General features: G+C 40.4%; 2 protein-coding genes across 2 annotated transcripts; both read right to left on the bottom strand.

Annotated features, from left to right (window-relative positions):
- Nucleotides 1–443: 443 nt before the first annotated feature.
- LOC308692242 (uncharacterized protein) lies at nucleotides 444–11,849 on the bottom strand. The gene is made up of 8 exons (XM_081368072.1): nucleotides 11,754–11,849; nucleotides 11,079–11,144; nucleotides 10,176–10,396; nucleotides 9,052–10,016; nucleotides 8,837–8,906; nucleotides 8,142–8,310; nucleotides 7,440–7,602; nucleotides 444–1,173 (listed from the first exon to the last, which is right to left on the bottom strand). The coding sequence occupies exons 3-7, from the start codon at nucleotides 10,393–10,395 to the stop codon at nucleotides 7,443–7,445; spliced, it is 1,584 nt and encodes a 527-aa protein (XP_081224198.1). The 5' UTR covers nucleotide 10,396; nucleotides 11,079–11,144; nucleotides 11,754–11,849; the 3' UTR covers nucleotides 444–1,173; nucleotides 7,440–7,442.
- A 5,034-nt stretch (nucleotides 11,850–16,883) lies between these two features.
- On the bottom strand, nucleotides 16,884–26,263 carry LOC308700628 (uncharacterized protein). Its single transcript, XM_081382328.1, has 7 exons — nucleotides 26,056–26,263; nucleotides 22,994–23,304; nucleotides 22,564–22,905; nucleotides 22,171–22,257; nucleotides 17,668–17,715; nucleotides 17,442–17,522; nucleotides 16,884–17,330 (listed from the first exon to the last, which is right to left on the bottom strand). Exons 3-7 carry the CDS (start codon nucleotides 22,724–22,726, stop codon nucleotides 17,275–17,277), a joined length of 435 nt encoding a protein of 144 aa, XP_081238454.1. The 5' UTR covers nucleotides 22,727–22,905; nucleotides 22,994–23,304; nucleotides 26,056–26,263; the 3' UTR covers nucleotides 16,884–17,274.
- Between the last annotated feature and the right edge of the window lie 1,733 nt (nucleotides 26,264–27,996).

Below are 27,996 nucleotides of genomic sequence, written 5' to 3'. Positions count from 1 at the left end.
ATAACGGAAATAAAACAAAATGCGAAATTCCCATCCCACATGCACTGTTAAAAATTACCTGTAAATTTTACAGTAAAATACTGGCAGCAGGGTTGCCAGCCAATTACTGTATTTTTTACAGTAGCGTTTCTGTAATTTAATTTACAGAATTTTACTGTAATCAGAGAATACAGTAAAATTCTGTAAATTAAATTACAGAAACGCTACTGTAAAAAATACAGTAATTGGCTGGCAACCCTGCTGCCAGTATTTTACTGTAAAATTTACAGGTAATTTTTAACAGTGTACGTAAAATGTAGTATATTCAATATATTTTTATGATTGCTATTAAAGACTGGCAGCTGAATTCTACATTTAAACTATTAACTGCATAAGTTTTAAACTATTTTTAACAGCATAAAGTGCTGTATAATGCATAACAAAAAAACAATTTGACACTTGTTAATCTTGAAAACAGTTCAAAATTTATTTAATATATAACTTACAAATCTGATTGAAAATATTGTCTAAAGCTTTACCCCAAATTATTGTCATATTACTGTGTATTTTTTTTTTTATGTACATGAAATTAAAGGGTTAGTTCACCCAAAAATGAAAATTCTGTCTTAAATTACTTACTCTCATTTCATCCCAAAGCCGTAAGACCTTCATTCATCTTCAGAACACAAATGAAGATCTTTTTGATGAAATCAGAGAGCTTTCTATCCCTCTATTGGGAGCAACACAACTTACACATTCAAGGTCCAGAACAAAAGGTCAATATTTTCAATAAATAAAATATTGACCAATATGTAAGTTGTGTTGCTCCCAATAGAGGGATAGAAAGCTCTCAGATTTCATCAAAAAGATCTTCATTTGTGTGCCAAAGATGAACAAAGGTCTTACGGCTTTGGAACGACATGAGGGTGAGTAATTTATGACAGAACTTTCATTTTTGGGTGAACTAACCCATTAAATGTTTTTTAATTCATTCAAACATATATTAGACATCATTTCGCACAAAGAACAAATAGGCAAAATGCATTACTGTATAATCACAAGTTGACCAACATGGTCATACTAAAACGGTTCTAAAAACCATAAGGATGCTTATGAGTTTTCACCACTTCTTGAACAAAACCATGGCAAAACAGCAAGGCCCCAAGTGAGTCGAACTTTTGGTCCAAAGACTGGCTAGAAATATTGAAAAGAACAGAGGACAATATATTAGATAAATTACAAACATAATGATTAAGTCAGAGACAGATACAGTCAGAGACAGATAGAGGATGACAGATACAGTCAGAGACAGATAGAGGATGACAGATACAGTCAGAGACAGATAGAAGATGACAGATACAGTCAGAGACAGATAGAGGATGACAGATACAGTCAGAGACAGATAGAGGATGACAGATACAGTCAGAGACAGATAGAGGATGACAGATACAGTCAGAGACAGATAGAGGATGACAGATACAGTCAGAGACAGATAGAGGATGACAGATACAGTCAGAGACGGATAGAGGATGACAGATACAGTCAGAGACGGATAGAGGATGACAGATACAGTCAGAGACGGATAGAAGATGACAGATACAGTCAGAGACGGATAGAGGATGACAGATACAGTCAGAGACAGATAGAGGGATGACAGATACAGTCAGAGACAGATAGAGGATGACAGATACAGTCAGAGACGGATAGAGGATGACAGATACAGTCAGAGACAGATAGAGGATGACAGATACAGTCAGAGACAGATAGAGGATGACAGATACAGTCAGAGACGGATAGAGGATGACAGATACAGTCAGAGACAGATAGAGGATGACAGATACAGTCAGAGACAGATAGAGGATGACAGATACAGTCAGAGACGGATAGAGGATGACAGATACAGTCAGAGACGGATAGAGGATGACAGATACAGTCAGAGACAGATAGAGGATGACAGATACAGTCAGAGACAGATAGAGGATGACAGATACAGTCAGAGACGGATAGAGGATGACAGATACAGTCAGAGACGGATAGAGGATGACAGATACAGTCAGAGACGGATAGAGGATGACAGATACAGTCAGAGACAGATAGAGGATGACAGATACAGTCAGAGACGGATAGAGGATGACAGATACAGTCAGAGACAGATAGAGGATGACAGATACAGTCAGAGACGGATAGAAGATGACAGATACAGTCAGAGACAGATAGAGGATGACAGATACAGTCAGAGACGGATAGAGGATGACAGATACAGTCAGAGACGGATAGAGGATGACAGATACAGTCAGAGACAGATAGAGGATGACAGATACAGTCAGAGACGGATAGAGGATGACAGATACAGTCAGAGACAGATAGAGGATGACAGATACAGTCAGAGACGGATAGAAGATGACAGATACAGTCAGAGACAGATAGAGGATGACAGATACAGTCAGAGACGGATAGAGGATGACAGATACAGTCAGAGACAGATAGAGGGATGACAGATACAGTCAGAGACAGATAGAGGATGACAGATACAGTCAGAGACAGATAGAGGATGACAGATACAGTCAGAGACAGATAGAGGGATGACAGATACAGTCAGAGACAGATAGAGGATGACAGATACAGTCAGAGACAGATAGAGGATGACAGATACAGTCAGAGACAGATAGAAGATGACAGATACAGTCAGAGACGGATAGAGGATGACAGATACAGTCAGAGACAGATAGAGGGATGACAGATACAGTCAGAGACAGATAGAGGATGACAGATACAGTCAGATACAGTCAGAGACAGATAGAGGGATGACAGATACAGTCAGAGACAGATAGAGGATGACAGATACAGTCAGATACAGTCAGAGACAGATAGAGGATGACAGATACAGTCAGAGACAGATAGAGGATGACAGATACAGTCAGATACAGTCAGAGACAGATAGAGGATGACAGATACAGTCAGAGACAGATAGAGGATGACAGATACAGTCAGATACAGTCAGAGACAGATAGAGGATGACAGATACAGTCAGAGACAGATAGAGGATGACAGATACAGTCAGAGACAGATAGAGGATGACAGATACAGTCAGATACAGTCAGAGACAGATAGAGGGATGACAGATACAGTCAGAGACAGATAGAGGATGACAGATACAGTCAGATACAGTCAGAGACAGATAGAGGATGACAGATACAGTCAGAGACAGATAGAGGATGACAGATACAGTCAGATACAGTCAGAGACAGATAGAGGATGACAGATACAGTCAGATACAGTCAGAGACAGATAGAGGATGACAGATACAGTCAGAGACAGATAGAGGATGACAGATACAGTCAGATACAGTCAGAGACAGATAGAGGATGACAGATACAGTCAGAGACAGATAGAGGATGACAGATACAGTCAGAGACAGATAGAGGATGACAGATACAGTCAGAGACAGATAGAGGGATGACAGATACAGTCAGAGACAGATAGAGGGATGACAGATACAGTCAGAGACAGATAGAGGATGACAGATACAGTCAGAGACAGATAGAGGGATGACAGATACAGTCAGAGACAGATAGAGGATGACAGATACAGTCAGAGACGGATAGAGGATGACAGATACAGTCAGAGACAGATAGAGGATGACAGATACAGTCAGACAGATAGAGGATGACAGATACAGTCAGAGACAGATAGAGGGATGACAGATACAGTCAGAGACAGATAGAGGATGACAGATACAGTCAGAGACAGATAGAGGATGACAGATACAGTCAGAGACAGATAGAGGGATGACAGATACAGTCAGAGACAGATAGAGGGATGACAGATACAGTCAGAGACAGATAGAGGGATGACAGATACAGTCAGAGACAGATAGAGGGATGACAGATACAGTCAGAGACAGATAGAGGGATGACAGATACAGTCAGATACAGATAGAGGATGACAGATACAGTCAGATACAGATAGAGGATGACAGATACAGTCAGAGACAGATAGAGGGATGACAGATACAGTCAGAGACGGATAGAGGATGACAGATACAGTCAGAGACGGATAGAGGATGACAGATACAGTCAGAGACGGATAGAGGATGACAGATACAGTCAGAGACAGATAGAGGATGACAGATACAGTCAGAGACGGATAGAAGATGACAGATACAGTCAGAGACGGATAGAAGATGACAGATACAGTCAGAGACGGATAGAGGATGACAGATACAGTCAGAGACAGCTAGAGGATGACAGATACAGTCAGAGACAGATAGAGGATGACAGATACAGTCAGAGACGGATAGAGGATGACAGATACAGTCAGAGACGGATAGAGGATGACAGATACAGTCAGAGACGGATAGAGGATGACAGATACAGTCAGAGACGGATAGAGGATGACAGATACAGTCAGAGACGGATAGAAGATGACAGATACAGTCAGAGACGGATAGAGGATGACAGATACAGTCAGAGACAGATAGAGGGATGACAGATACAGTCAGAGACAGATAGAGGATGACAGATACAGTCAGAGACAGATAGAGGATGACAGATACAGTCAGAGACGGATAGAGGATGACAGATACAGTCAGAGACAGATAGAGGATGACAGATACAGTCAGAGACAGATAGAGGATGACAGATACAGTCAGAGACGGATAGAGGATGACAGATACAGTCAGAGACAGATAGAGGATGACAGATACAGTCAGAGACGGATAGAGGATGACAGATACAGTCAGAGACGGATAGAGGATGACAGATACAGTCAGAGACGGATAGAGGATGACAGATACAGTCAGAGACGGATAGAGGATGACAGATACAGTCAGAGACGGATAGAAGATGACAGATACAGTCAGAGACGGATAGAAGATGACAGATACAGTCAGAGACAGATAGAGGATGACAGATACAGTCAGAGACAGATAGAGGATGACAGATACAGTCAGATACAGTCAGAGACAGATAGAGGATGACAGATACAGTCAGAGACGGATAGAGGATGACAGATACAGTCAGAGACAGATAGAGGATGACAGATACAGTCAGAGACGGATAGAAGATGACAGATACAGTCAGAGACAGATAGAGGATGACAGATACAGTCAGAGACGGATAGAGGATGACAGATACAGTCAGAGACGGATAGAAGATGACAGATACAGTCAGAGACGGATAGAAGATGACAGATACAGTCAGAGACAGATAGAGGATGACAGATACAGTCAGAGACAGATAGAGGATGACAGATACAGTCAGAGACAGATAGAGGGATGACAGATACAGTCAGAGACAGATAGAGGATGACAGATACAGTCAGAGACAGATAGAGGATGACAGATACAGTCAGAGACAGATAGAAGATGACAGATACAGTCAGAGACGGATAGAGGATGACAGATACAGTCAGAGACAGATAGAGGGATGACAGATACAGTCAGAGACAGATAGAGGATGACAGATACAGTCAGATACAGTCAGAGACAGATAGAGGGATGACAGATACAGTCAGAGACAGATAGAGGATGACAGATACAGTCAGATACAGTCAGAGACAGATAGAGGATGACAGATACAGTCAGAGACAGATAGAGGATGACAGATACAGTCAGATACAGTCAGAGACAGATAGAGGATGACAGATACAGTCAGATACAGTCAGAGACAGATAGAGGATGACAGATACAGTCAGAGACAGATAGAGGATGACAGATACAGTCAGATACAGTCAGAGACAGATAGAGGATGACAGATACAGTCAGAGACAGATAGAGGATGACAGATACAGTCAGAGACAGATAGAGGATGACAGATACAGTCAGAGACAGATAGAGGATGACAGATACAGTCAGAGACAGATAGAGGGATGACAGATACAGTCAGAGACAGATAGAGGGATGACAGATACAGTCAGAGACAGATAGAGGGATGACAGATACAGTCAGAGACAGATAGAGGATGACAGATACAGTCAGAGACGGATAGAGGATGACAGATACAGTCAGAGACAGATAGAGGATGACAGATACAGTCAGAGACAGATAGAGGGATGACAGATACAGTCAGACAGATAGAGGATGACAGATACAGTCAGAGACAGATAGAGGGATGACAGATACAGTCAGAGACAGATAGAGGATGACAGATACAGTCAGAGACAGATAGAGGATGACAGATACAGTCAGAGACAGATAGAGGATGACAGATACAGTCAGAGACAGATAGAGGGATGACAGATACAGTCAGAGACAGATAGAGGGATGACAGATACAGTCAGAGACAGATAGAGGGATGACAGATACAGTCAGAGACAGATAGAGGGATGACAGATACAGTCAGAGACAGATAGAGGGATGACAGATACAGTCAGATACAGATAGAGGATGACAGATACAGTCAGAGACAGATAGAGGGATGACAGATACAGTCAGAGACAGATAGAGGATGACAGATACAGTCAGAGACAGATAGAGGATGACAGATACAGTCAGAGACGGATAGAGGATGACAGATACAGTCAGAGACGGATAGAGGATGACAGATACAGTCAGAGACGGATAGAAGATGACAGATACAGTCAGAGACGGATAGAAGATGACAGATACAGTCAGAGACGGATAGAAGATGACAGATACAGTCAGAGACAGATAGAGGATGACAGATACAGTCAGAGACAGATAGAGGATGACAGATACAGTCAGATACAGTCAGAGACAGATAGAGGATGACAGATACAGTCAGAGACGGATAGAGGATGACAGATACAGTCAGAGACAGATAGAGGATGACAGATACAGTCAGAGACGGATAGAAGATGACAGATACAGTCAGAGACAGATAGAGGATGACAGATACAGTCAGAGACGGATAGAGGATGACAGATACAGTCAGAGACGGATAGAAGATGACAGATACAGTCAGAGACGGATAGAAGATGACAGATACAGTCAGAGACAGATAGAGGATGACAGATACAGTCAGAGACAGATAGAGGATGACAGATACAGTCAGAGACAGATAGAGGATGGCAGATACAGTCAGATACGGATAGAGGGATGACAGATACAGTCAGATACAGTCAGAGACGGATAGAAGATGACAGATACAGTCAGAGACGGATAGAAGATGACAGATACAGTCAGAGACAGATAGAGGATGACAGATACAGTCAGAGACAGATAGAGGATGACAGATACAGTCAGAGACGGATAGAAGATGACAGATACAGTCAGAGACAGATAGAGGATGACAGATACAGTCAGAGACAGATAGAGGATGACAGATACAGTCAGAGACAGATAGAGGGATGACAGGTACAGTCAGAGACAGATAGAGGATGACAGATACAGTCAGAGACAGATAGAGGATGGCAGATACAGTCAGATACGGATAGAGGGATGACAGATACAGTCAGAGATACAATAAAAGAAAAAAATGTTTGTGTATGTATCTACTTACATTTTAGAAATTCCACTGAAAGTCCATCAATTTGCAGAGAAGAGTGGCAACATGTGGGTTCACTGCAACTTGTTTTTTCTGCACCATTTGCCCTGTCATTTTAGATGGCACCTTTCCTTTTGACGACTTTGTTCCTCTCTCCGGATTAATGCCTACAAAGCGCCTACAGGGTCATGAAACAGACAATATGTAATTAAGGTTGGTTTTATCTTATGAGGCAGGTAATCATGTTTTTGAAATTGGACCATATGTTAGATTTCCAAGGAAGTTTTAGATCAGTGGTTCTCAACTCCAGTCCTCGGGACCCACTGCTCTGCACATTTTGTATGTCTCCCTTATTTAACACATAAATCATCAGATCATCAGCTCGTCAAGAGAGACTCTATGAACTGAACTGAAGTGTCAGATAAGAGAGACATAAAAAATGTGCAGAGCAGCGGGTCCCGAGGACTGGAGTTGAGAACCATGTGCTAAATCATTCACCCTGAAAAATGCTATCTCTTCTCGAGTCATTGTGAGAAACATTGTATTAAAGGCCTCAAAAGATATAAAACGTATAATATGAATATGAATAGATATAATATAGATATAAACATAATTCTATGTAGATATAGAATACTACGTAGATAAAGGAAAGTTCTGATAAAACAATCTACATATGTAAAATGCTGGTAATGAAGTTGTTAGAATTTCAACCATTACCTTTGAATGAACTCCAACGTACACGCTGCCTCCTCCTGGTACTCAAGATTGAATATATAATATGCAGCGAACAGAGAGGCAAGGCCAGACAGGAAGTTGGGCTGAATACCCTCACACACAACCTCGCCTTCAATAGTCAGCATCCAGTGCCCATTCGTCAAAGTGTCTCCTAAAACAATCAATACCACATGTGACAATAGTCATTTTTAACAATACCATTTATTATCTTTCAGCTTTTTACATTTAAACTACATTTAAGTACTTAAGAGTGAATGGACTCATTCTTTTAAACCAAATTATCAAGAGCATAACAAAACAATAAGCAAATTAGAGCAGATGCTTTCAGTTTACAACTGTAGCGTCTCATGTCCAAGTGAACTAAACTGTTTTTATTTCTATAAAAAAGCAAAGGACAGTGGGGGCAGTACAGCAGTATAATGTAATTGTGTACAAACACTGAGTATTACCGGTAACACAGACTAGCACAGCAAGCAAAAAGCCAACAAGACAGCATTACAAAAATGTTTAACTTGAAAATTAAATAAAGGAACAATAAAATAAACATCCTTAATAGAGACAAAACCCTGACTGAAAAAGATTAAACTGCAAAGTACACTGTCAAAGTAGTTACACATACAAGCTTTTCTTTTCTGGTCAAGACCAAGTTCTGGTCAATCAAGAGTGTGCAGACTTACCAAGGACAATTAGTCGTGGGCTCCCAGGTATGGTGTGTGTCGCTTGAAGGTCAGCTGGTGTGGTGCACTTCTAGAGAGTGGAGAAGAAAAACACATTAACTCAGTGTATATCCAAGTGGAAGGCATGTCCATATAAACTAATACAAGTACAAGTTGTTAATATAAACAACTATACACTAAAACAAAAAAACAGTGGTTTTCAGCAATATACTTACATTTGCAAGAAGCAGAAGTCCATCTGGATCCTCTCGGAAATGTGCCAGGATGAGTTTAATCACAAGGGGTCCAACTTCCTCCTCTTCGCTGGACAATACTTTCTTGACCACATCATTTGTGGGTTTGCTCTTAAAGAAGTCAATGAGAACTTTACCATACTCTTGTATGGCCTGGTTGAGCCTTTTGTGGATGGCGATACTGGTAAGCTCCTCAAAATGTGCATATATGTGCTTTTGCACAAACAGGTATGGCCATTTGCTTTTGAGGTCTTTGATAGGAGGTGCTTGTGTGTCATTGATGTGCTTTCTTTGCAAATAATAAGTTTCCTTCATTAAGGCACAAACATCCCCCCTGTCAGCTCCACCTTTTCCATATTGCTGGTACAAAGTCTCTAAAGTTTGTCTTTTTTCCTCAAGTACATCATCAGAATTTGCAAGCGGAGGCTCAGGCTGCCATTGTGCACATCCGTATGTGGCTGTTGGTTCTCTGCATTGCATTCTCTCAGGTGTGTCAGATACTCCCCTGATCCGTCGCCTGCGTGTTAAAGTATTATCTCTATTGACGTGTTCTACACGGGTTTTTATTTGTTTCAAGAGGGAGTAGTACCCAATTTCATGTTTTTCTTGAGCATCATCAAAATCAGAAAAGCTCTGTGGATACTGTTTGACAATTTTGAGAGCAACAGCAAGACACTGTGCTTTGCTTGGATTCTTTTCATGTTTCCTAATTTCATCAACAATGATGCGAATCATTTTGCGGCGATCAGGGGGGAGTGGTCTCTTTCCATTTGCTACTGCAATGCGTAATTCACTCGACATTTGGTTCCAAGGAACCTGAAATGACTCAGGCCAAGTAACTGCTGTGGTTGAAGAAAGGCTTGGTGGGCTAATTGTGTCTAAGGTGACAGTGGAGGAAGGCGGAGTTGTTGTTGGAGGGACATCACTAGATATATTGTGTTCTCCAGCTAATAGAAAAAGAAAATACATCATCAACAAGTCAGTGTTATGTAACTGTGCTAATATATATGCTAATATATCTTTATCAGAAAAATAACTATTTACAGTGACAAAAAAAAAAATTAAAAAAAAAAATTCTTTATACATATACAGAATGTCAAAATAACCTCTGTTAAAGCTGTCTAGCAGTTTGCGAATCTGGATGGGCGGGAGTAAATCAGACAGGTCCACTCCAGGCGCCCCCTCTACATACTTTAGATCATCTGTGCTCTCCACACCCCAGCTAATAAGTCTCTGCATCAACTGTTCCTTCTTTTCTTCAAGAAGACCAGGAAGCGCTTTGGAAATGACCTTTTTTACGTCCTCCCCCACAGTTGCAGACATCATTCTAGAGAAGGAAAAGAGTGGTGAAGAGCAAGCACTGACAGGCCACACAATTTGTACATGGGCAAGGGATAATAGTCTAATAGGTTTTCTTGGCTGACACAACACAGCCTTTGTGCAGGTTTCTCAGAAATGCAATGAAGGCCCTGATCAATGAGAGTTGAAGAGTTATATCTTTCTGTGATGAAGTTGATGTAATCTCCTTGAATGAGAATGGCTTTTATTTTGCCAAATACAATTCCATCATCAATTTGATCCAGCACAAGAAACATATTTTTTTTGTATTTAGTCCCTTTCACTTTTGCCTCATGTGAAATTAGTGTGTTTGCCTGACAGTTAAGCTGTGAAACAGCTTCTCTAATATCGTCATTATAATCGGATGGGCAAAAATCTGTTCCTTTTTCAACAACAACATGGGGTGGGAACAGACTACCAGCACTTAAGTAAGCTTGAAATAGCTGATGCCTTTCAGCAAGAGTAGAGCAAATGTTCTTGAAATTGTGCAACTTTCTTGAACACTGCTTAAAATATGTGTGTTTGCTTTCAAATCTGAGGGTCCAGAGACGAATGAGTGGCCCAAACTGGACTGTTAGTTCTGGATAATGGGTAACATAATGGTGTTTTGGCCTCAGAGGATGTTCAGGAAATAGTTTCTTTCGAAAATACATGTAGTCCTCAATCATTACCTTTAAGTAGGCGATCTGTCCTGAAGTAATGGCAGGTGCACAGATGAACTCTACCATCTGTCGGAGCTGCAAAACAAGTTGCCACACATCGTTATCAGCTGGGTCCCTTATTTTATCTCCTATTAACACCGGTAGCAATCTCAGGAAACACCAGTTCTGAACAGCATGCCCTCCAAGTTTATCACTCCCAGAATTTATCTCACATGGCTTGTCATGTGCATCATTGCCTAGGTATCTAAATTGATTTACCCTTCTATTCAGTTCCACATATGTAAACTGTTTCTCAACTCTGACCAGATGTTTAATGCACAGAGCCAAATCATAGGACACAACACCTTCAAAAAGATCATGTCCAATGCATGGAGGCAAGCCAGGCTGGCACACATGGTAATGTGATAAGTCGTTGAACAGTGAGTCAAATTTGACCCCTTTTTTAAGGTGCAAATCTTCTGCTTGGATATTACCTTTATATGAATGTACAGTCCTGCTTGGCCCCTTGGCCAGTGGGTCTGCCACAAATGTTGGTCGATCGATTTCACAAAATCGGCAAAAGAAGGAACTGGTGCTGAAATTTTCAACAAAACCTCCAATACCATGTGAGCCAAGATTATCTCCAGCAATGGCACACACAATTGCTTTCCTAATCTCACCACTGGGCATTTGGATGCCACTCACCTCAAGGTCTTTAAGATCTTTTACCAACTGCCCCATCACCAAATCATGTCCGAAGAACTTGAAATCTTGCTCTCTGCAAAGAAGAACAAGTTGCATATGATCAGTGTTTGACCGATTATGAGGCAAAATGTCTCCTAAAGTGAGATAGACTGCCAGCACTTTGTGTTTTTTTTCCCTGAACCTAATGGATTAACAACTTCAAATGAATCCTGATAGAGAATCAAGCCCAAGGACATGGGATCTGACTTAAACAAAGCATTTTCTGCAACTACTTTTCCATCCCAAATGTCCTTAAAAACATTGCTGTTGTGAACTTGCAAATGGGTGTTGCTGTGTTGCTCCCGCATGGACTCACTCTTGAAAAGACTAGCAAGTGTTTTTTTTATTGGAATGTATTGGGCAAAACATTCATTTCCTGCTTCATTGTTCCCTAAACAAATGGGAACTGGCTCAATGTAGTTGAAGCTCTCTTTAAACACGGTTTTCCTCCTCTGATCTGTTTTCAATATCCGAGTGTTGCAAGTGTGGAGAAGATCATCCGCTTTAATCTCATCTACCACTCTTTCTATGTCCGTCTCAGCGACTTCAAGTAGAATCAATTTTTCTTTTAGTTTATTCAGCAAATTTGACAGGCTCATGTCATGTGTCTCCTGAAATCCTTCAATGACCGCTTGAATAACAGACGCAGGAAGCAACAACTTTGCCTGCAACTTAAGGTAAAATAGGGCCAGATTTTTTAGAAACATCTCATCATCTACATGTTCTGGGCAAATCTCATCTACAGTCATTTGATTTGAGTTAGCAGCCTCACACCTGTCCTCAGAATGGACCATGGACTCTAGAGAGCTTCCTTCGTTTGCACCTGTTACCTGAACAATGGTTTCAATTAGACTGTGCTCTGTCTTTCCTTTATGACATCTTGATAAATGTGATGTGAACGTTGACAAGACAGTATATGTCTTTTTGCACTGTTTAAATGGACATGTTACTGCTGTGCCCTCTTTCAAATGGGTTTTTAGATGTGAAAAAAAAACAGTCAAATCCTCACAATGCACAGAACAGCATTCAATGTGACAGGTCAAATCAGTAATGTTACTGCAGAGTTGTGCCACAGCTACAGGTTGTCTCTCATTATGATACCGGTATGAGTGTGATTTAAATGCATTAAAGTTTTTGAACACCAAACTGCAGTTAGCTATTCCACACTTAAAAGTTGCATTTGGCAAATATCTGTGTAATTTCATGTGCCTTACATAAGACATAACGGTCTCAAACTCATGTGAGCAAAACTGACAGATCATCTTGAAACTTATTATTTTGGATGCTAACTATCCTTAATTTCCACACTCAGAAAACAATGCTATCTGGAGTCAGACATTAAAATACAATGGATAGAAAGAACAAGGCGCGAAAAAAGTGCGCGCACGCGCTCAAAAAAAAGTGCGCGAAAAAAGTGTGTGGGACTTTAAATGCATTTTAAACAGTTAAATGCTCTACACAACATGCATCCTTGCTTAGTATGTCTAAACATTACACTAAAATGTGTTTTACATGCTAATTGGCACTATACCCGATATAATTTCCAACTGACGCACACAAAAACAATACTCACACTTAAGGCAAATACTAAATTACTGTTTCAAGTCACTACAACCAAAAAATGCAACAGCCAACGAAATATTTAGAAAATTACCTCTATTGCTAACTGGAACTCTTTGCACTCTCAACTTCCCAACTCAACTGCACTGACGACAACTGTGTGAGCCTAAATAAATGCAGCGATTTAATTATTTTAGACAAAGTACATTTTACATTTTAAATTCCTTGCTGAATGTAAGACAGGGCGGTATCAGCCAGCGGCGGCTTCACGCACATGATGCGCGATTCATTTGCAGTCAGGACACGGAGGGGTGAACATCTCCGCGCTCTAAGTGCAGCTGGGAGGGGCTGGTGCACGAGAACTGGGCCGCCTGTGAGTGCTTTGCCATGGGGATGGGTCAAACGACAGCACCCGCAGGCCGCAGCTCGTTGAGAAGAGTAAGAACAATGTGCGGTTTCACGTCAAAAAGTCTCTAAAAGCCTCCAATAACACCACTAAAAGTCATTAGATTTGTCGCTAGTCGCTTTGGGGGTCTGAATACTCGCTAAATATAGCGACAAAGGCGCTAAATTGGCAACTGAGACCAGATTAGACATAAGAGCCATATTCAGAAGCGCAATAAATAAAAATGAACAGAAAAACATTCTACAACGACAAAAAGTCAAGTTATAAGCATGATCAAGTTCATTTGTTCATGTGTCACCACACTGGTAAAATGACTTGTGCACCCTGTGCAAAAAAAAAAAAGTTGCCAGACGGTAAAACAAACACAAATATCTGTAAATCTAAAAAGCATATTATATTATAAATCAACTAACGTTATACAATACACTAACATTACCTGGCTGAAGATAACAAAGGCATACAAATCCACACCTAGCTGGTTAAGTAAACGGCTTGGAACAGCACCATTCTCCCATTCAGCGACGCTCCGTGAGCGGGCTGACAGCAAGGCCTTAGCAACGCATTTTCATTTCTGTGACCGTGTTAACAGACGACTGTCTGCCATAAAATAATCACGACGAACTGTGCTAATCAACACGAAGTTCCCGTGAATAGTGTCATTTAAGCATGTTCAAAATGTAAGCACTCAGGTTTTCTACCCATAACGTTAGATGCTATAGCGCCGGGGAATGTGTGAAATCCTACCGCGGGCGCGTGAATCCTGGATTACAAATAGTAACCGCTAATATATATAGCTATATACATATACTGCGACACTTACAAAACATGAAAACTAAAATAAAACTAAAAGTCACTTACCTTGTTGCTTGTGTGTGAATCATTCGCCTTGCCGCTACCCGAATCACGACCGTTGAAAATCCCACGACGATGCTCTGTAGATTTGAAATTTACAGCAATATTCCGTAAATTTGAGTCAAACCGCCACGTGACCCCAGAATGCATTGCGGTTTACAGCAAAATGCTGTATTATTAAAAAAACAGCCAGCTGCTGTAAAATAATGCTGTAATTTTTACAGCAATTCATTACAGTGTGAATACAGCGCTTAAATGCGTCGCGTTTGAACGCGTTGTTGTCTTTGGAGCTCCATCGATTTGATTTATAATTCTTGATTTTACTCTTTACAACGATCATTTTCTACTTTCCTCACTGAGACTGCTGCTCAAACCTCACAGTTACAACGCGGACTGTTGAGCAGACGCGTCTCAAGCCTATTAGTGATCCAACAATGGATACTCTTATAGGTTACGTTCGTGGATCACGGCTGAACGCGTCTTCTCAACACTCACTTACAAACATTTTTTCGCCTATCGTGTGTCTACTCTACACCCGTACCACTAAAAAAAAAAAAAAAAAAAAAAAAAAAAAAACGGATTATATAGCCTACAAGACTTCAGTCATAAATTAGTATTAGTCAAGTCAAGTCAAGTTTATTTATATAGCACTTTTCATATTACAGTAGCAGGTTTCAGTAAGTCAAATTTAAGACCATTTTAAGACATTTTAAGACCATAAAGATTGCAATTTAAGACCTACGACGCATTGCCAAAAAAATATTCAAATCGAAGAATTCATTTTTATTTCAATGAATTCAGTCATTGAAAAAGCATTTATTTAAAAACACATAATTAGTTGATTTCAGTTGATCATAACTAGAGATGAAATGGCATGAACATTTCATTTCATGATTATAGTGACAAAAATTATGACGGTTATCACAGAATCCTGTACAAAAAGTACTAATACTACACAATGAAATCAATTCACCACGTTTTATGTCGAAAACCAGCAAATAACAAATAAAATAAGCATCAATATGCACTTTTTGTTTTACATAAACATTAAAATAATACCATTAAAAATGATAGCTAGATTTTAAAAGTGTCTTGCAACATGTTATACTAACATGTACAAGTTCAAAAAGTTTTGACAATTTTTTTTTTATAAAAAGATAAACCTCACATATTTCAGACTTTAAATTATTATTTATGAAAAGAATGAGTCAAAAAAAAGATAAATTACTGACATTTACAATGCACTTTAGCCTATCTTTTATTATTAATAGTAAAATTAGGTCCGATATTCCCGTGATGTCTGCGCTCTCCACAACGACAAAAAAGTTTGAGTGACTAATGGATTTCCACCGCCGAAAAACATGGAAAAAAACGAGCGCGTCGCTTCAATTATGAGCGCGCTTATTACCGCTTACCGTGCGCCTACATTTGAATGAACTTGAGCGCGCAAAAGACGCGATATATGAACGGCCTGTTGGCGAGCTACCTCAAATCAGGCCACGATAATTTTTCATCAAGTTTGATCTACACATCTATTTAGCCTCACATACTGACTTTATTTGTAGTTCATACTGTTTTAATACCCTGTATTTTCTTTCATGTGAGGTCTTCTTCATCTTTAGCTATTTTTAAGTCGTCTTTAAAAACATATCTGTTCTCTTTAGCTTTTAAATAGATCATGAATTGTGTATTTTGATATTGATAGAATGTTTTAATTGACGAATGTTATGATGTCAATCAAATGTTCATTTCATTTAATCTGTAAAGCACTTTGGGTCAACCTCTGTTGTTTTTAAATGTGCTATATAAATAAAGGTTGACTTGACTTGACTTGACTTCTCATTTTTAGGAAAAGCACTTAATTACCATTGTTTATTTCTATACCAAATGTCATACACTTGCAATGAAGCTAAAAATATAAACAACTACATCATTATGTTGATATCCTATATTTTTACAATAAAACTTACGACAAACATGTCTTCTAATATCCTCAGTTGTTGCGTATGCCGAGCTGCATCGAACACATTTGTAAATTACTTTCCTTGAACCCATTGTGCGAGTTCACTTTAATACCGCGTGCTTTCGTTGTTGCTGATTGGACTGCAGTTCTGACACACCCACCAAACAAGAGAAAACGTATCTCAAACCCCGTTGCACACCGGTGCACGCCGTTTCCAGGAAACATGACGTTCAACCCGGAAACCGTAGCAAAACGTTGCGCACCGTTTTGAACTTGAACGTGCCCCTGATTTTTTTTTTTTTTTTTTTTTCGCTGACACGTCTGTACGCCGGAAATCCGGCGTGGCGCAGGAGCGCTATCAGGCCTGAAATTAGCATGAATCATTCAAAATAAAAAAAAAGATGTTAAAAACAGGAATGAACAGACGAGATACAATAATCACCAATTCAGCTCCATCACACAGAACAGAGAGAGATTATACAGTCTGAATCTGTCCATTACTTTATTTAATATTATATTTAAAGCAGTTTGTATATGAACCACAAGAAAATTTAATCTAAATTTGGTGTCACTATTTCTTCATTGGGATCAGAGTTTTTTCTCTGTTTTCTGAAAAGAAGAAAATAAATCAATGAACAATCCTCTGTAAGTTTTTGCTATTGTAAATATTGCTGCAGATTGGCTCTAAACTCATCAGTATTTTATTGTAATATTGTCGGCATCTCTATTTCCTCTGGGTGCTTCGAGTCCTTCCTCCCTGCAAAATAAAAGCATTGACTGACCTCTCGTATGTGTTTTTATCATGATTGCAGATTGTTCCAGATCAGATGAGTGTGAATCATCAGATTGTGTGCGGCTCAAAACTCACCAGCTCTTCTTGCACAGATGATCTGAAGAAGAATCACAGTAGGAGCAGCAAACACTGCCATCTCAACAATAGTCACAATCACTGCAGGAAACATGAGAGGAAGAAGAGAAACTGTACATGACTGAAGTCAAGGGTATTCAACTATCAACAGTTATTGATGAAGCTTTTACAGACTGACTGATAGTTTAATGTTATAAAGCTGTCAGTATAAATGAACGTGTCGTACCTCTGTATAATGATCCAGCAGTCACACTGACTTCAGTTTCTCCTGGATCTGTGGATCACGTCTGTTAGTTCAGTTCAACACGTAATGCCACATATACACAACATCATCATCACATAATACTCGAGCTTCACACAGGATTTTCATTTTAACGGGGCTCAGCTCCCAATGAGTGTATGTAGTGTTGTCAAAAGACCCGGTACTTCGGTACCAAGTTGATACTAAAAAAAATAAACCATTATGGTACCAGCTTTACTTAAGTACCGGTGGTGACGGAGTACCGGATTAATCCAGTTCTTGATGCGCTGTCCAAAAGGTACACAGTTGCATCCTCTTCATAAAATCACTGAGACATGCGACCGGCGGCGCTACTGATGCGGTGGCTCTGAATCCACTCGTTGACAAGAAAGGAGGAAAGAGTCACATAATGAGGTTTTTCCAGGCGCTCCTTTGTTCATGGTTGCACAGCAACGACAGACGCCACAGGAGAGCAAGCGCTTGTGGAAAGGAGAAAGCAGTGCGAACTGTGCTCCCCATGATGAAGTATCAGCAAAGAATTTATTTCTAGCCCTTGCATTAGCTTTACTATTAGATATATTTATGGAGATAAGAAATAAAAAGCCGCCCTGTACAGCTATGATCAGCTGTTCGGCCAAGCTTTCGATGTTGTTACGGAAAGGTTTTTGTCACATGACCTGTTGAGACGTTTTCATCTCGCCGCAGCATAGCCTACATCTGAAATAAAGATTTTGCACGCGCAAAAAATGCAATATTTGAACGGCCCCTAAAGTGGTATCGGGTGCGGTTGTATCGGGGTAGTTTTACGAGCAAATAGGGCTGTCAAACGATTAATCGCGATTAATCGCATCCAAAATAAAAGTTTGTTCTTACATAATATATGTGTGTGTACGGTGTTTAATTATTTTCTATATATAAATACACACACATGCATGTATATTTAAGAAAATGTGTTATTTATATATAAAATATTTATATATAATATAAATTATATATAATATAAATATATATACACAGTATATACATGCAAATATTTCTTAAATATATACATCCATGTGTGTGTATTTATATATATAAAATAATTAAACACCGTACACACACATATATTATGTAAAAACAAACTTTTATTTTGGATGCGATTAATCGCGATTAATCGTTTGACAGCCCTACTTTAAAATCATTTCAGTGTGAAGTAGATTATTTTTCTCTCCTCATCTCCATCACTCTCTTTTTCTCTTTGTTTTTATCTTGCCCTGTCTCTTCCCCTCTGTAATAAATGTTGGAACTGGAGAACAAATGATTATGAATTCTTCTGATAAATCTCCAGAAATAGTATATATTAAACACTATCTGCCTGCTTTGAATGTAACGGATGGAGATGACCCAGAAATAAGAAATGTTAATGTAACAGACAAGGTTGAGATTTTTATGGACGATCTTTTAGTTGAACACCTCCGGAGGGACAACGCAAGGAGAGCTCTCGAGACGGAGAAGAAGGAGAGAAAGGCACTGGAGAAGATCTTCCACTAATGCTCAACTCCCTAAGAATGGACTGATTCATCGTGCACAGCAGTTAATAAAAATTATCAGACGAGTCGGACGATTAAATAAGAAAATAATCCACATTTAGAACAGTTTTAAGGTTGAAAATGAAATAGATGGCTCAAAAGAGGATGTGTTGAATTTGCAGGACAAGCTCAAATTACTTAAAGCATAATTTGAGCTTGACCTGCAAACTTTAGGGTTATTGTTAGAGGTGTTATGTTATGTGTGTGTGTGTGTGTGTGTGTGTGTGTGTGTGTGTGTGTGTGTGTGTGTGTTTGTGTGTGTGTGTGTGGTCGCAAAATGTTTAGGTTGTTAGGGCCACATGTATTTTTAAAGGGGAACTGTGAACATCATTTGTGTAACGATGCAGGCTTGAAACAAAGGAGGAAGCAGGATCCACGTGCAACAGCTTTATTAGATTAACTCAAAACTTGACAGACTTCGACTAGGGAACAGGGAACAGGGAACATGACTCAGAAACAGAACAAACAACATTACAAAGTCAAGAACCCACCAACACTGAAACAAGACACAGGGTTTAAATACAGAGGCAAACAAGCTAAACAAGATAACAAGGGGGCGTGGCTAATCAGAAACACCTGGGGAGACTAATAAACAAGACAAACTACAAGGGACTACAAAACATGGCACATGACAGGATAATTACATAAGTCCACACAAGACAAGGGTAACACAAGACAGGAATCATAACAGAGCCCCCCCTTTAAGGAGTGGATTCCAGACACTCCACAAACAATATAACAAGTCCAGGAGGGTGGTGGAGCGGAGGCGGACCCGGGGGCGGGATGGAGGGCCAGGCCCATGGAGAGGAAGAGGTCCTGGAGAGTGCGGCAGGACGGAAGGCCAAGCTGGAGCAGGCAGTGCAGGCGGCCAGGGCAGAGACGACCCTTCGGGCGGCCATGGCAGAGACGACAGTTCAGGGGACCCACTGCCCCCTCCCAAAATTTTCTTGAGGGCAGCTATGGGGTTATGCTCAGAATCAGGCACCGGTTCAGGAACAGGAACAGACCCCGGCTCAGGAACAGACACCGGCTCAGGAACAGACCCCGGCTCCGGAACAGACCCCGGCTCAGGAACAGATACCGGCTCCCCGGCTCAGGAACAGACCCCGGCTCAGGAACAGACACCGGCTCAGGAACAGACCCCGGCTCAGGAACAGACCCCGGCTCAGGAACAGACACCGGCTCAGGAACAGACCCCGGCTCAGGAACAGACCCCGGCTCAGGAACAGACACCGGCTCAGGAACAGACCCCGGCTCAGGCTCAGGAACAGACACCGGCTCAGGAACAGACCCCGGCTCAGGAACAGACACCGGCTCAGGAACAGACCCCGGCTCAGGAACAGACACCGGCTCAGGAACAGACCCCGGCTCAGGAACAGACCCCGGCTCAGGAACAGACCCCGGCTCAGGAACAGACCCCGGCTCAGGAACAGACACCGGCTCAGGAACAGACCCCGGCTCAGGAACAGACACCGGCTCAGGAACAGACCCCGGCTCAGGAACAGACCCCGGCTCAGGAACAGACCCCGGCTCAGGAACAGACACCGGCTCAGGAACAGACACCGGCTCAGGAACAGACACCGGCTCAGGAACAGACACCGGCTCAGGAACAGACCCCGGCTCAGGAACAGACCCCGGCTCAGGAACAGACACCGGCTCAGGAACAGACCCCAGCTCAGGAACAGACACCGGCTCAGGAACAGACACCGGCTCAGGAACAGGAACAGAGACACTGGCTCAGGAACAGACACTGGCTCGGTGGCGACCATCTTGTCCAGAGACACTGGCTCGGTGGTGACCATCTTGTCCGGAGTCTCTGGATTGGCAGACGTGACGTGAGCGGTCTCTGGATCGGCAGACGTGACGTGAGCGGTCTCTGGATCGGCAGACGTGACGTGAACGGTCTCTGGATCAGACAGACGTGACGTGAACGGTCTCTGGATCGGCAGACGTGACGTGAACAGTCTCTGGATCGGCAGACGTGACAAGAACAGTCTTTGGATCGGCAGGCCTGACGTGAAGAAGCTCAGGTTCAGGAACAGGCTCAGTCTCAGGAACAGAAAGAGGCTCAGGAAGCGTGGAGGCGGCCATCTTTGCTGAAAGCTCAGGTTCAGGCGTGGCAGTGGCCATCTTTGCCGGAGACGATCTCTCAGGCGTGGCGGCGGCCATCTTGGCCAGAGGCAAACTCTCAGGCGACATGGCGGTGGCCATCCTGGGAACCAGAATCAGGCATGGCCGTCTTCCAAGACACAGAGGCTCAAATGAGGATGTGTTAAGGTTGAGGTGAATGGCAGGACAAACTTTCTCCGGTAAGACAGAAACAAAATGTTGGCAGAGATAACTATTTTTCTATTTTTCAAAAATATATATATTTTTAAAAATATATTTGAATCAGTTTATTTCATATTGGGGTCATAAGACACCCAGACTTGATGAATAACTGAAGTTGTATATGTTAAACTTGTTGCCGAGCATTACGAGTGTACGGCTTATTTTGTGTTTCTCTCTCTTTTTTTGTATATTTGTTTACTTTTACATGTATGTTTTTTGATAATTTTGTGAGTGGATGAGCAGTGTTTTATGTCTGTTTGGTGTTTTTCATGGATCTACAGTGAATGCGCTGCATGGATGAGCTCAACATCGTCTTCATGTGACGCTTTCTGGGAGAATCGAGTGAAGGAACCGGAGTGTTATATGAACACACTACTCTCACTGTTTATACTAAACATGTCCTAGAATATGCATAAGTACGCTAATTGGGACACCTCATAAAAGTCCATGAAATGAAACTAAAACAACAACTCAGTGTGACAATCATATTGTAGAATATGACAGTCATATTGTGATGAGTTAACACTGAAGATAACTCTAGCATTATGCTCTGAAAAGCACTGATGTGAGAAAGACAGTGATGATGTACCTTTAGAAACGTGTGTGTTTCTAGTTGAGGGATCCTGAGAGTGTGTGATGTGGACTGGATTCACTGCTGTTGTTGAATCAGCTTGAGCTGTGAAGATGAATGTTAGTTCAGATCATTAATACTGTACAATATGACCATCATATTTTAACTTTGATCATCACATTACATAAAAAGTTAATAGTTTTGCTGTCAAATTTCAATTCCTTTATTATTTCCAGCATCACGTTTTGGACTGTTACTTCACTGCAGTTCATTAGTTTGAAGCAATGCTTTGAGTTACTCTTCTGTGAGAGTCAAAGAAGCTTTTGTTCCCTCAGTTTGTTCTGGTTCAGTGATACTGATAGACCTTAGTGTTACTGACATTATGAGGGTCTTCTAACACTGTTTTCTCACCTGAATACTTGACAGTGTATCTGACTGAGGTCTCGAGTTGATTTCTGTGAGTAAGCTGACATCTCCACTCTCTGTTGTTATCTTCATTCAGGAGTGTTGTAGTCAGAGTGATGATACATGGATCTGATAATGATGATATCTGATATCTGGAGTCTGTCTTCATAACAACACCAGTCTGATTCACCCACAACAGCTCAAATCCCTCAGAACGGACAAAATGATCACAGGAGAGTCCAGTATATGAATACAACTGACAGGAGAGAGTCACAGAGCGGCCTGGACTGATCTCAGTCTGTGAGGATGATGATGATGATGAAGAAGATGATGATGATGATGGAGACACTGAAATTGAACACAAATCACAGACTCTTCAATCATCATCTGAGTTTAAAGGGAGAATTTTAAATTGACCACATAATCATAAACTTACCATGAAGAACATGCAGAAAAACACGTGCATCAGATCCTGGTTGTCTGTCATTTTGTCTGCAGATGTAAAATCCATGATCTTCTTCTGTGACGTTCTTGATGTTCAGAGAGCAGTCAGACTCCAGACTCAGTCTCTCATGTCTCTCTCTGTGTCTTTCTTCTTTATCCCTAAAGTAATCAGTTCAACTGCTGCTGAATGACTGTTATAGTAGGTCCATGTAGTTGATTTGCAGTCAGAAAGAGCATTATTACAGGACAGACGCACATTTTCACCAGAACTGATGAACACATGATCCTCCACTTCACTGATACCTGAAACACGGTATATATCAGTGATCAATATGATATATATTAATAAATGAAACATAAAACATACCAGCATTAAAAGCAGAAAACTAAAATACACACTGTAAAAAACTGCACTGATAAAATACATTAGACAATAAATGAGATCCGTGCCACTAGATGATGATTGTTACCATTAACAAACTGCCATTGTCATCTGATCCTGTTTTCTTTCAGCTTTTTTTGCAATAGCAAATGTATTTAAAGACAAAGCTACCGCAGCCAAAGAAAAACTAATGTTCAAAAGTCAAGGGTCCAGAGCCCAACTAAAGCAAACACTGATCACCATCATGGTGACATCAAATGATCTAAACCTCTGCCACCTTTTAATAATAACGTCTGTAGACGTCTGACAGAAATAAAGTCAGTCTGGTTAGTAATAAGTGAAGCTGGTAATGCTGTTTGTGGAGTTGTTTAATCCTCCTCTGCTGAGATCTTCAGATTTAATGTCTTTATCTTCAGTTGATTTCATATTTCTTCTGTTCTTCTTGTTCCTCTTTCCTTCAGTGATTCTGCTTGTTAACAGCAGGTGTTCATCAGTGTCTGAATTAACTCACTTGTTTTTATTCACTCAGTCAAGTGGACTATATTAGTGAACTAATGTAGGGAATAGTTAATGAGGGTATAGGGTGTGTTTTAAAAAAGACAAATATCTCCCAGAATGCATTTGTTTCTACGTTATATTGCTGTTTTAACCTGTTAAGCTGCAAGCCCACTTTTGAAAAATCCCCAGAAATGACATACCCACACTGAAACAGATACAGTTCATGAACCCTTTGCACTAAAAGCACAAGTATGATCTCATTTGAAAGCTGACACCTGGCAGTTTATTGTAAATGTAGAATTAATTATTGTCATAATGAATTTTTTTTTATAAATAGCTTTAAAGTTTTGTAAAGTTATTAGAAATTTATTTTTATGAAACATCTTCATGAAAATAAAATTGAAGTTGACCCTGTAGCAATCTAGAAATGCACTACAGCTAAAGCCACATGTCTAAACATTTTATGTTTAAAATCTGAAGATGATAAGTCTAAAACTCTGTATTTAGTTCATTTTTTTCAAGATAGAAGCACCTAGAGCTAGCTAGCATGTTAGCTTAGCACACCATCAATACATGACAATTTATGAGATTAAAACCATGTTTGTGCTTCAAACTTACTTTAAAACGCAAGTGAAGTGTTTTAAATAATCTTCTGTGATCTAATTTGACATCAGATAAAAAAAATCTGACAGAAAATATACTATTTGATCATATTCTGCACAATGATGGTCTATAGATTAGCATTACATTATACATATAATCTATTATTATTAAAATACCTGGCGTGGCTTGAAAAACACAGGTAACTCGAATATCATTGCAATCATGTTTATTGTCTTCAAAATATCTGTATCTGCATGATACAGCGCTATCTCTTGTTAGCTTTGTGTGTATCTCTGGTATCAGTGACGTCCTGGAATGTCACATGATTATGGCTCTTCTTCATGTCCCATATATGGGTTATTATTGTGCTTATAGCGCCCTCAGGCTTCTGGTATGAATTGAAAACCCAGTAAATGAGAGTGCCAAACGCTCATAAAGATTACATCGACGCATTTGGGTATAAATTCAATAAATATTATTCCTGTCAATAGAAATCTGATGTAAACCTATGAGAATCTATCAATATTTCTCCAAATCTGCACATTTTTGAGCTAAAAGCCCTGAGGGACGTTGTTTTGTGTATCGCTGTCATGACGACGGCACGGGAGTTTTTTATGAATGAAAGCGGCTGACGCGCATAATTCATATTAAAGGTATCGACTCATTTTTTCATTTCATAACTCCTGACAGAAATTTAGAAATAACTGTCGCTATAAGTTTCTCAGAATACAATAGTGGTCAAATACTGAAACTTGAGTATTATATCTTTTTAATGATGTATAGTTTGTCAAGGCATAACATTAAATCTGATAGTAAATTTGAACTAAATAAAAAAAAACCGCTTCAGTGCGCGGGCGCACTGGCAAAGGTTAACAGGTTAATGGAAAACTGTACATTTCTTCTCTATTCCACCCACTGCCACTTATACCAATGACGGAAATAAGCGCAGTTACAATAGATTAATATGTGGGAGAGCGTTGCTATAGAGAGTGACGATATTGTATTGCAATAGATAGCACTATTATATTATATAGCAAGTCAATACCAAATCAAAACTAGTTAGCACATTAGTTGTAATTGAAAGGGTTTATTGGCAACATGGTTATAGTTATACTTAAAATAGTTCAAAATAGATGTATAAGATGATAATAACTTATACCATTAATTGTACCCTGCATTTTTGTAAAATGTTACCAGAGAGAGAGTGAGAGAGAGAGAGAGAAAGATAGAGTAGAGATTAAAAGAGACAGAGCAACAGTTACAATCTTCTTTTATCCTTTTCCCTGACCATGTGACTAAAACCCAAATGTGAAATGTTCAAACTGATCAATCAGATAATTACAACTTCCCCCACCGTACTAAATTTGTGACAATTCATCGACCCCTGAAGTACACACATCTTGGCCTACAGTGCTCACTATCAGCCTCTCTGTACCTTTAGGAACTACAGATGGTCATTGTGGCAGAAAGAGGGGGTGGAAAACAGTAAAGCAAACGTCTTTGTTCATTTCAAATATCTTGGATTATTTTCAGTCCTACAATGTCTTTAGAGAAAATACAGATTTCTTTACCTGTGAGAAGTGAAGAGAGAATGATCAGTCCCAGCAGACACAGATCGCACTTATCAGCCATTTTCGGTTTCTGTCTTACTCTTCATTATATATAGTTACAGCTCTTCCTTTAAACATCATCAGCTCCTCCTCTGGTTATTCACTTCCTCTCATCAAATGAGTGAACACACTGTCTCACACACATCTGCTCTGAACAGTTTATTGGCTACTTTTGCACACAAGAGAATTACTGTTAGTCTCACTTCTTTATTTTAGCAGTTTCCCACATGCCGTTAAAATCTTGAAAAACAATTATTACATTATTAGTGAAAAAATTGTTTTGTTACTGAAAAGGTTTCCACTATCCATGACTAACTTGTAGAAAATTAATTCTAAAACAGTTTTTAAGGTATTTTGAAATGATTAACGTCAGCTCCAGTTTGGTGAAACAGAAAGTATTTGCACACACTTCATGAGCGTCTGAAAAGCGGATATTAAATGTCTTCAGGAAGAGTTTCTACACATGGATTATAATGTTCTGCTTTACTCTCTCCAGCCCTGAGAAAATAGATCCGTTTATTTATTCTGTATTTAATGTTGCCCCTAAGTAGTGATGGTGAAATGAAGCTTTGTGAAGCACTGGGGCTTTCCCCCTCGACTGTATCATAAAATGGATTATTACTCGAAGCTTTTCAACACATTGCACACTAACGACATCTTGTGGTCAAAAGGTGGAAAAGCTGCCTTTCTGTCCCAGAAGACACATCCATTTTTTTATTGTTTCATTTAATAAATCTCTTTGTGCTCTGTAAACCACAAAGCAATACAATTAATCCTCATAATTCATGTGTTAGTGTTGATGTAGTTCTTACCCAATGTATGAACAAACAACTGTATGAATGAATTTATGAAAAAAATAATAATAAATGGGACTAATTAACTTGTACAGAAACAGTTCTTATGAATCTGCTTTGATCTACAAATGCAGCCTTATTCACATAAACTTTAGCCTCAGTCCTAATCCTACGAGTTCATAGGCAAGGCTCATGTAGGCATATATAATCAAAATAAAATAAAATTATTGTGGAATGGTGAAGTGCTTGTGAACTGGGGGGCTGACTGTCAAGGTGTGGGTTTGTGTCTTGTTCTTGTCTGTCATGTGTTCCCCTGTCTTTTCATGTTTAGCTGTCTCCCGTTATGTTGATTAGTCTTCCCAGGTGTCTCTGATTAGCCACGCCCCCTTGTTATCTTGTTTAGCTTGTTTGCCTTTGTATTTAAGCCCTGTGTCTAGTTCAGTCTTTGTGAGTTCTTGATGTTGTAATGTTGCATGTTGTCTGCCCCGTCCCGTCCCGTCCCGGAGTCTTAGTCTTTGTCTTAATTCAAGTTTATTTAATAAAACACTGCTGCATTTGGATCCTGCTTCCTGCTTCCTGCTTCTGCATCATAACAGAAGAACTCACCACAAAATGGATCCAGCAGTTGTTAGCAACCAGGCCCTGAGGAAGTTCCTTTCTTCGATGTTCCAAGATGGCCAGCCTATTGAGAGGTATGCAAGGGACTTTTTGTCTTGCTGTCACCTGGGAGCGTTAGATGACACCCAGCTCATGGACCTGTTTTGGAGCGGGCTGGATGATGACGTTGCTCAATTGATGCCGGAGGACTATACCGGCTGGACCCTAGAAGGGTATGTCGACCTGGCCCTCTCCTTGAGCGGTTCGGCATTTACTGTGGGCTTGGCTGATGAAACACCCTGCAAGCTCACAGTACCCCCAGAGCCCTCACCGCTGGTCACGTCCAGTCCAGAGTCTTCACAGCTCCATGTCCCGTCTGCCCAGCCAGAGTCAGTTCACGTCTCGCCCGCCCGGCCTGGGAATCGTCACGTCTTGCCAACCATCAAGCCAGCCACTGGATCGGTCTATGGATGTACGGGACCGGTTTTCCAGCGTGGCCGATCCCCCGCTT

The sequence above is a fragment of the Scardinius erythrophthalmus genome (assembly GCF_964197995.2).
Source record: "Scardinius erythrophthalmus genome assembly, chromosome: 1".
NCBI classification, from domain to species: Eukaryota; Metazoa; Chordata; class Actinopteri; order Cypriniformes; family Leuciscidae; genus Scardinius; species Scardinius erythrophthalmus.
The sequence above is the reverse complement of the archived record's forward strand: the minus strand, read 5'-3'. Positions and strand labels throughout refer to the sequence as shown.

Coding starts and splice junctions, on each gene's coding strand:
- LOC308700628 (XM_081382328.1), bottom strand. CDS start 22,726: ATGAAGACAGACTCCAGATATCAGATATCATCATTATCAGATCCATGT. Junction 22,258..22,563: donor ATACACTGTCAAGTATTCAG/GTGAGAAAACAG, acceptor TCATCTTCACAG/CTCAAGCTGATTCAACAACA. Junction 17,523..17,667: donor TGCTGGATCATTATACAGAG/GTACGACACGTT, acceptor TGTTTCCTGCAG/TGATTGTGACTATTGTTGAG.
- LOC308692242 (XM_081368072.1), bottom strand. CDS start 10,395: ATGATGTCTGCAACTGTGGGGGAGGACGTAAAAAAGGTCATTTCCAAA. Junction 8,907..9,051: donor GACTTCTGCTTCTTGCAAAT/GTAAGTATATTG, acceptor TCCACTCTCTAG/AAGTGCACCACACCAGCTGA. Junction 8,311..8,836: donor CCCACGACTAATTGTCCTTG/GTAAGTCTGCAC, acceptor TGATTGTTTTAG/GAGACACTTTGACGAATGGG.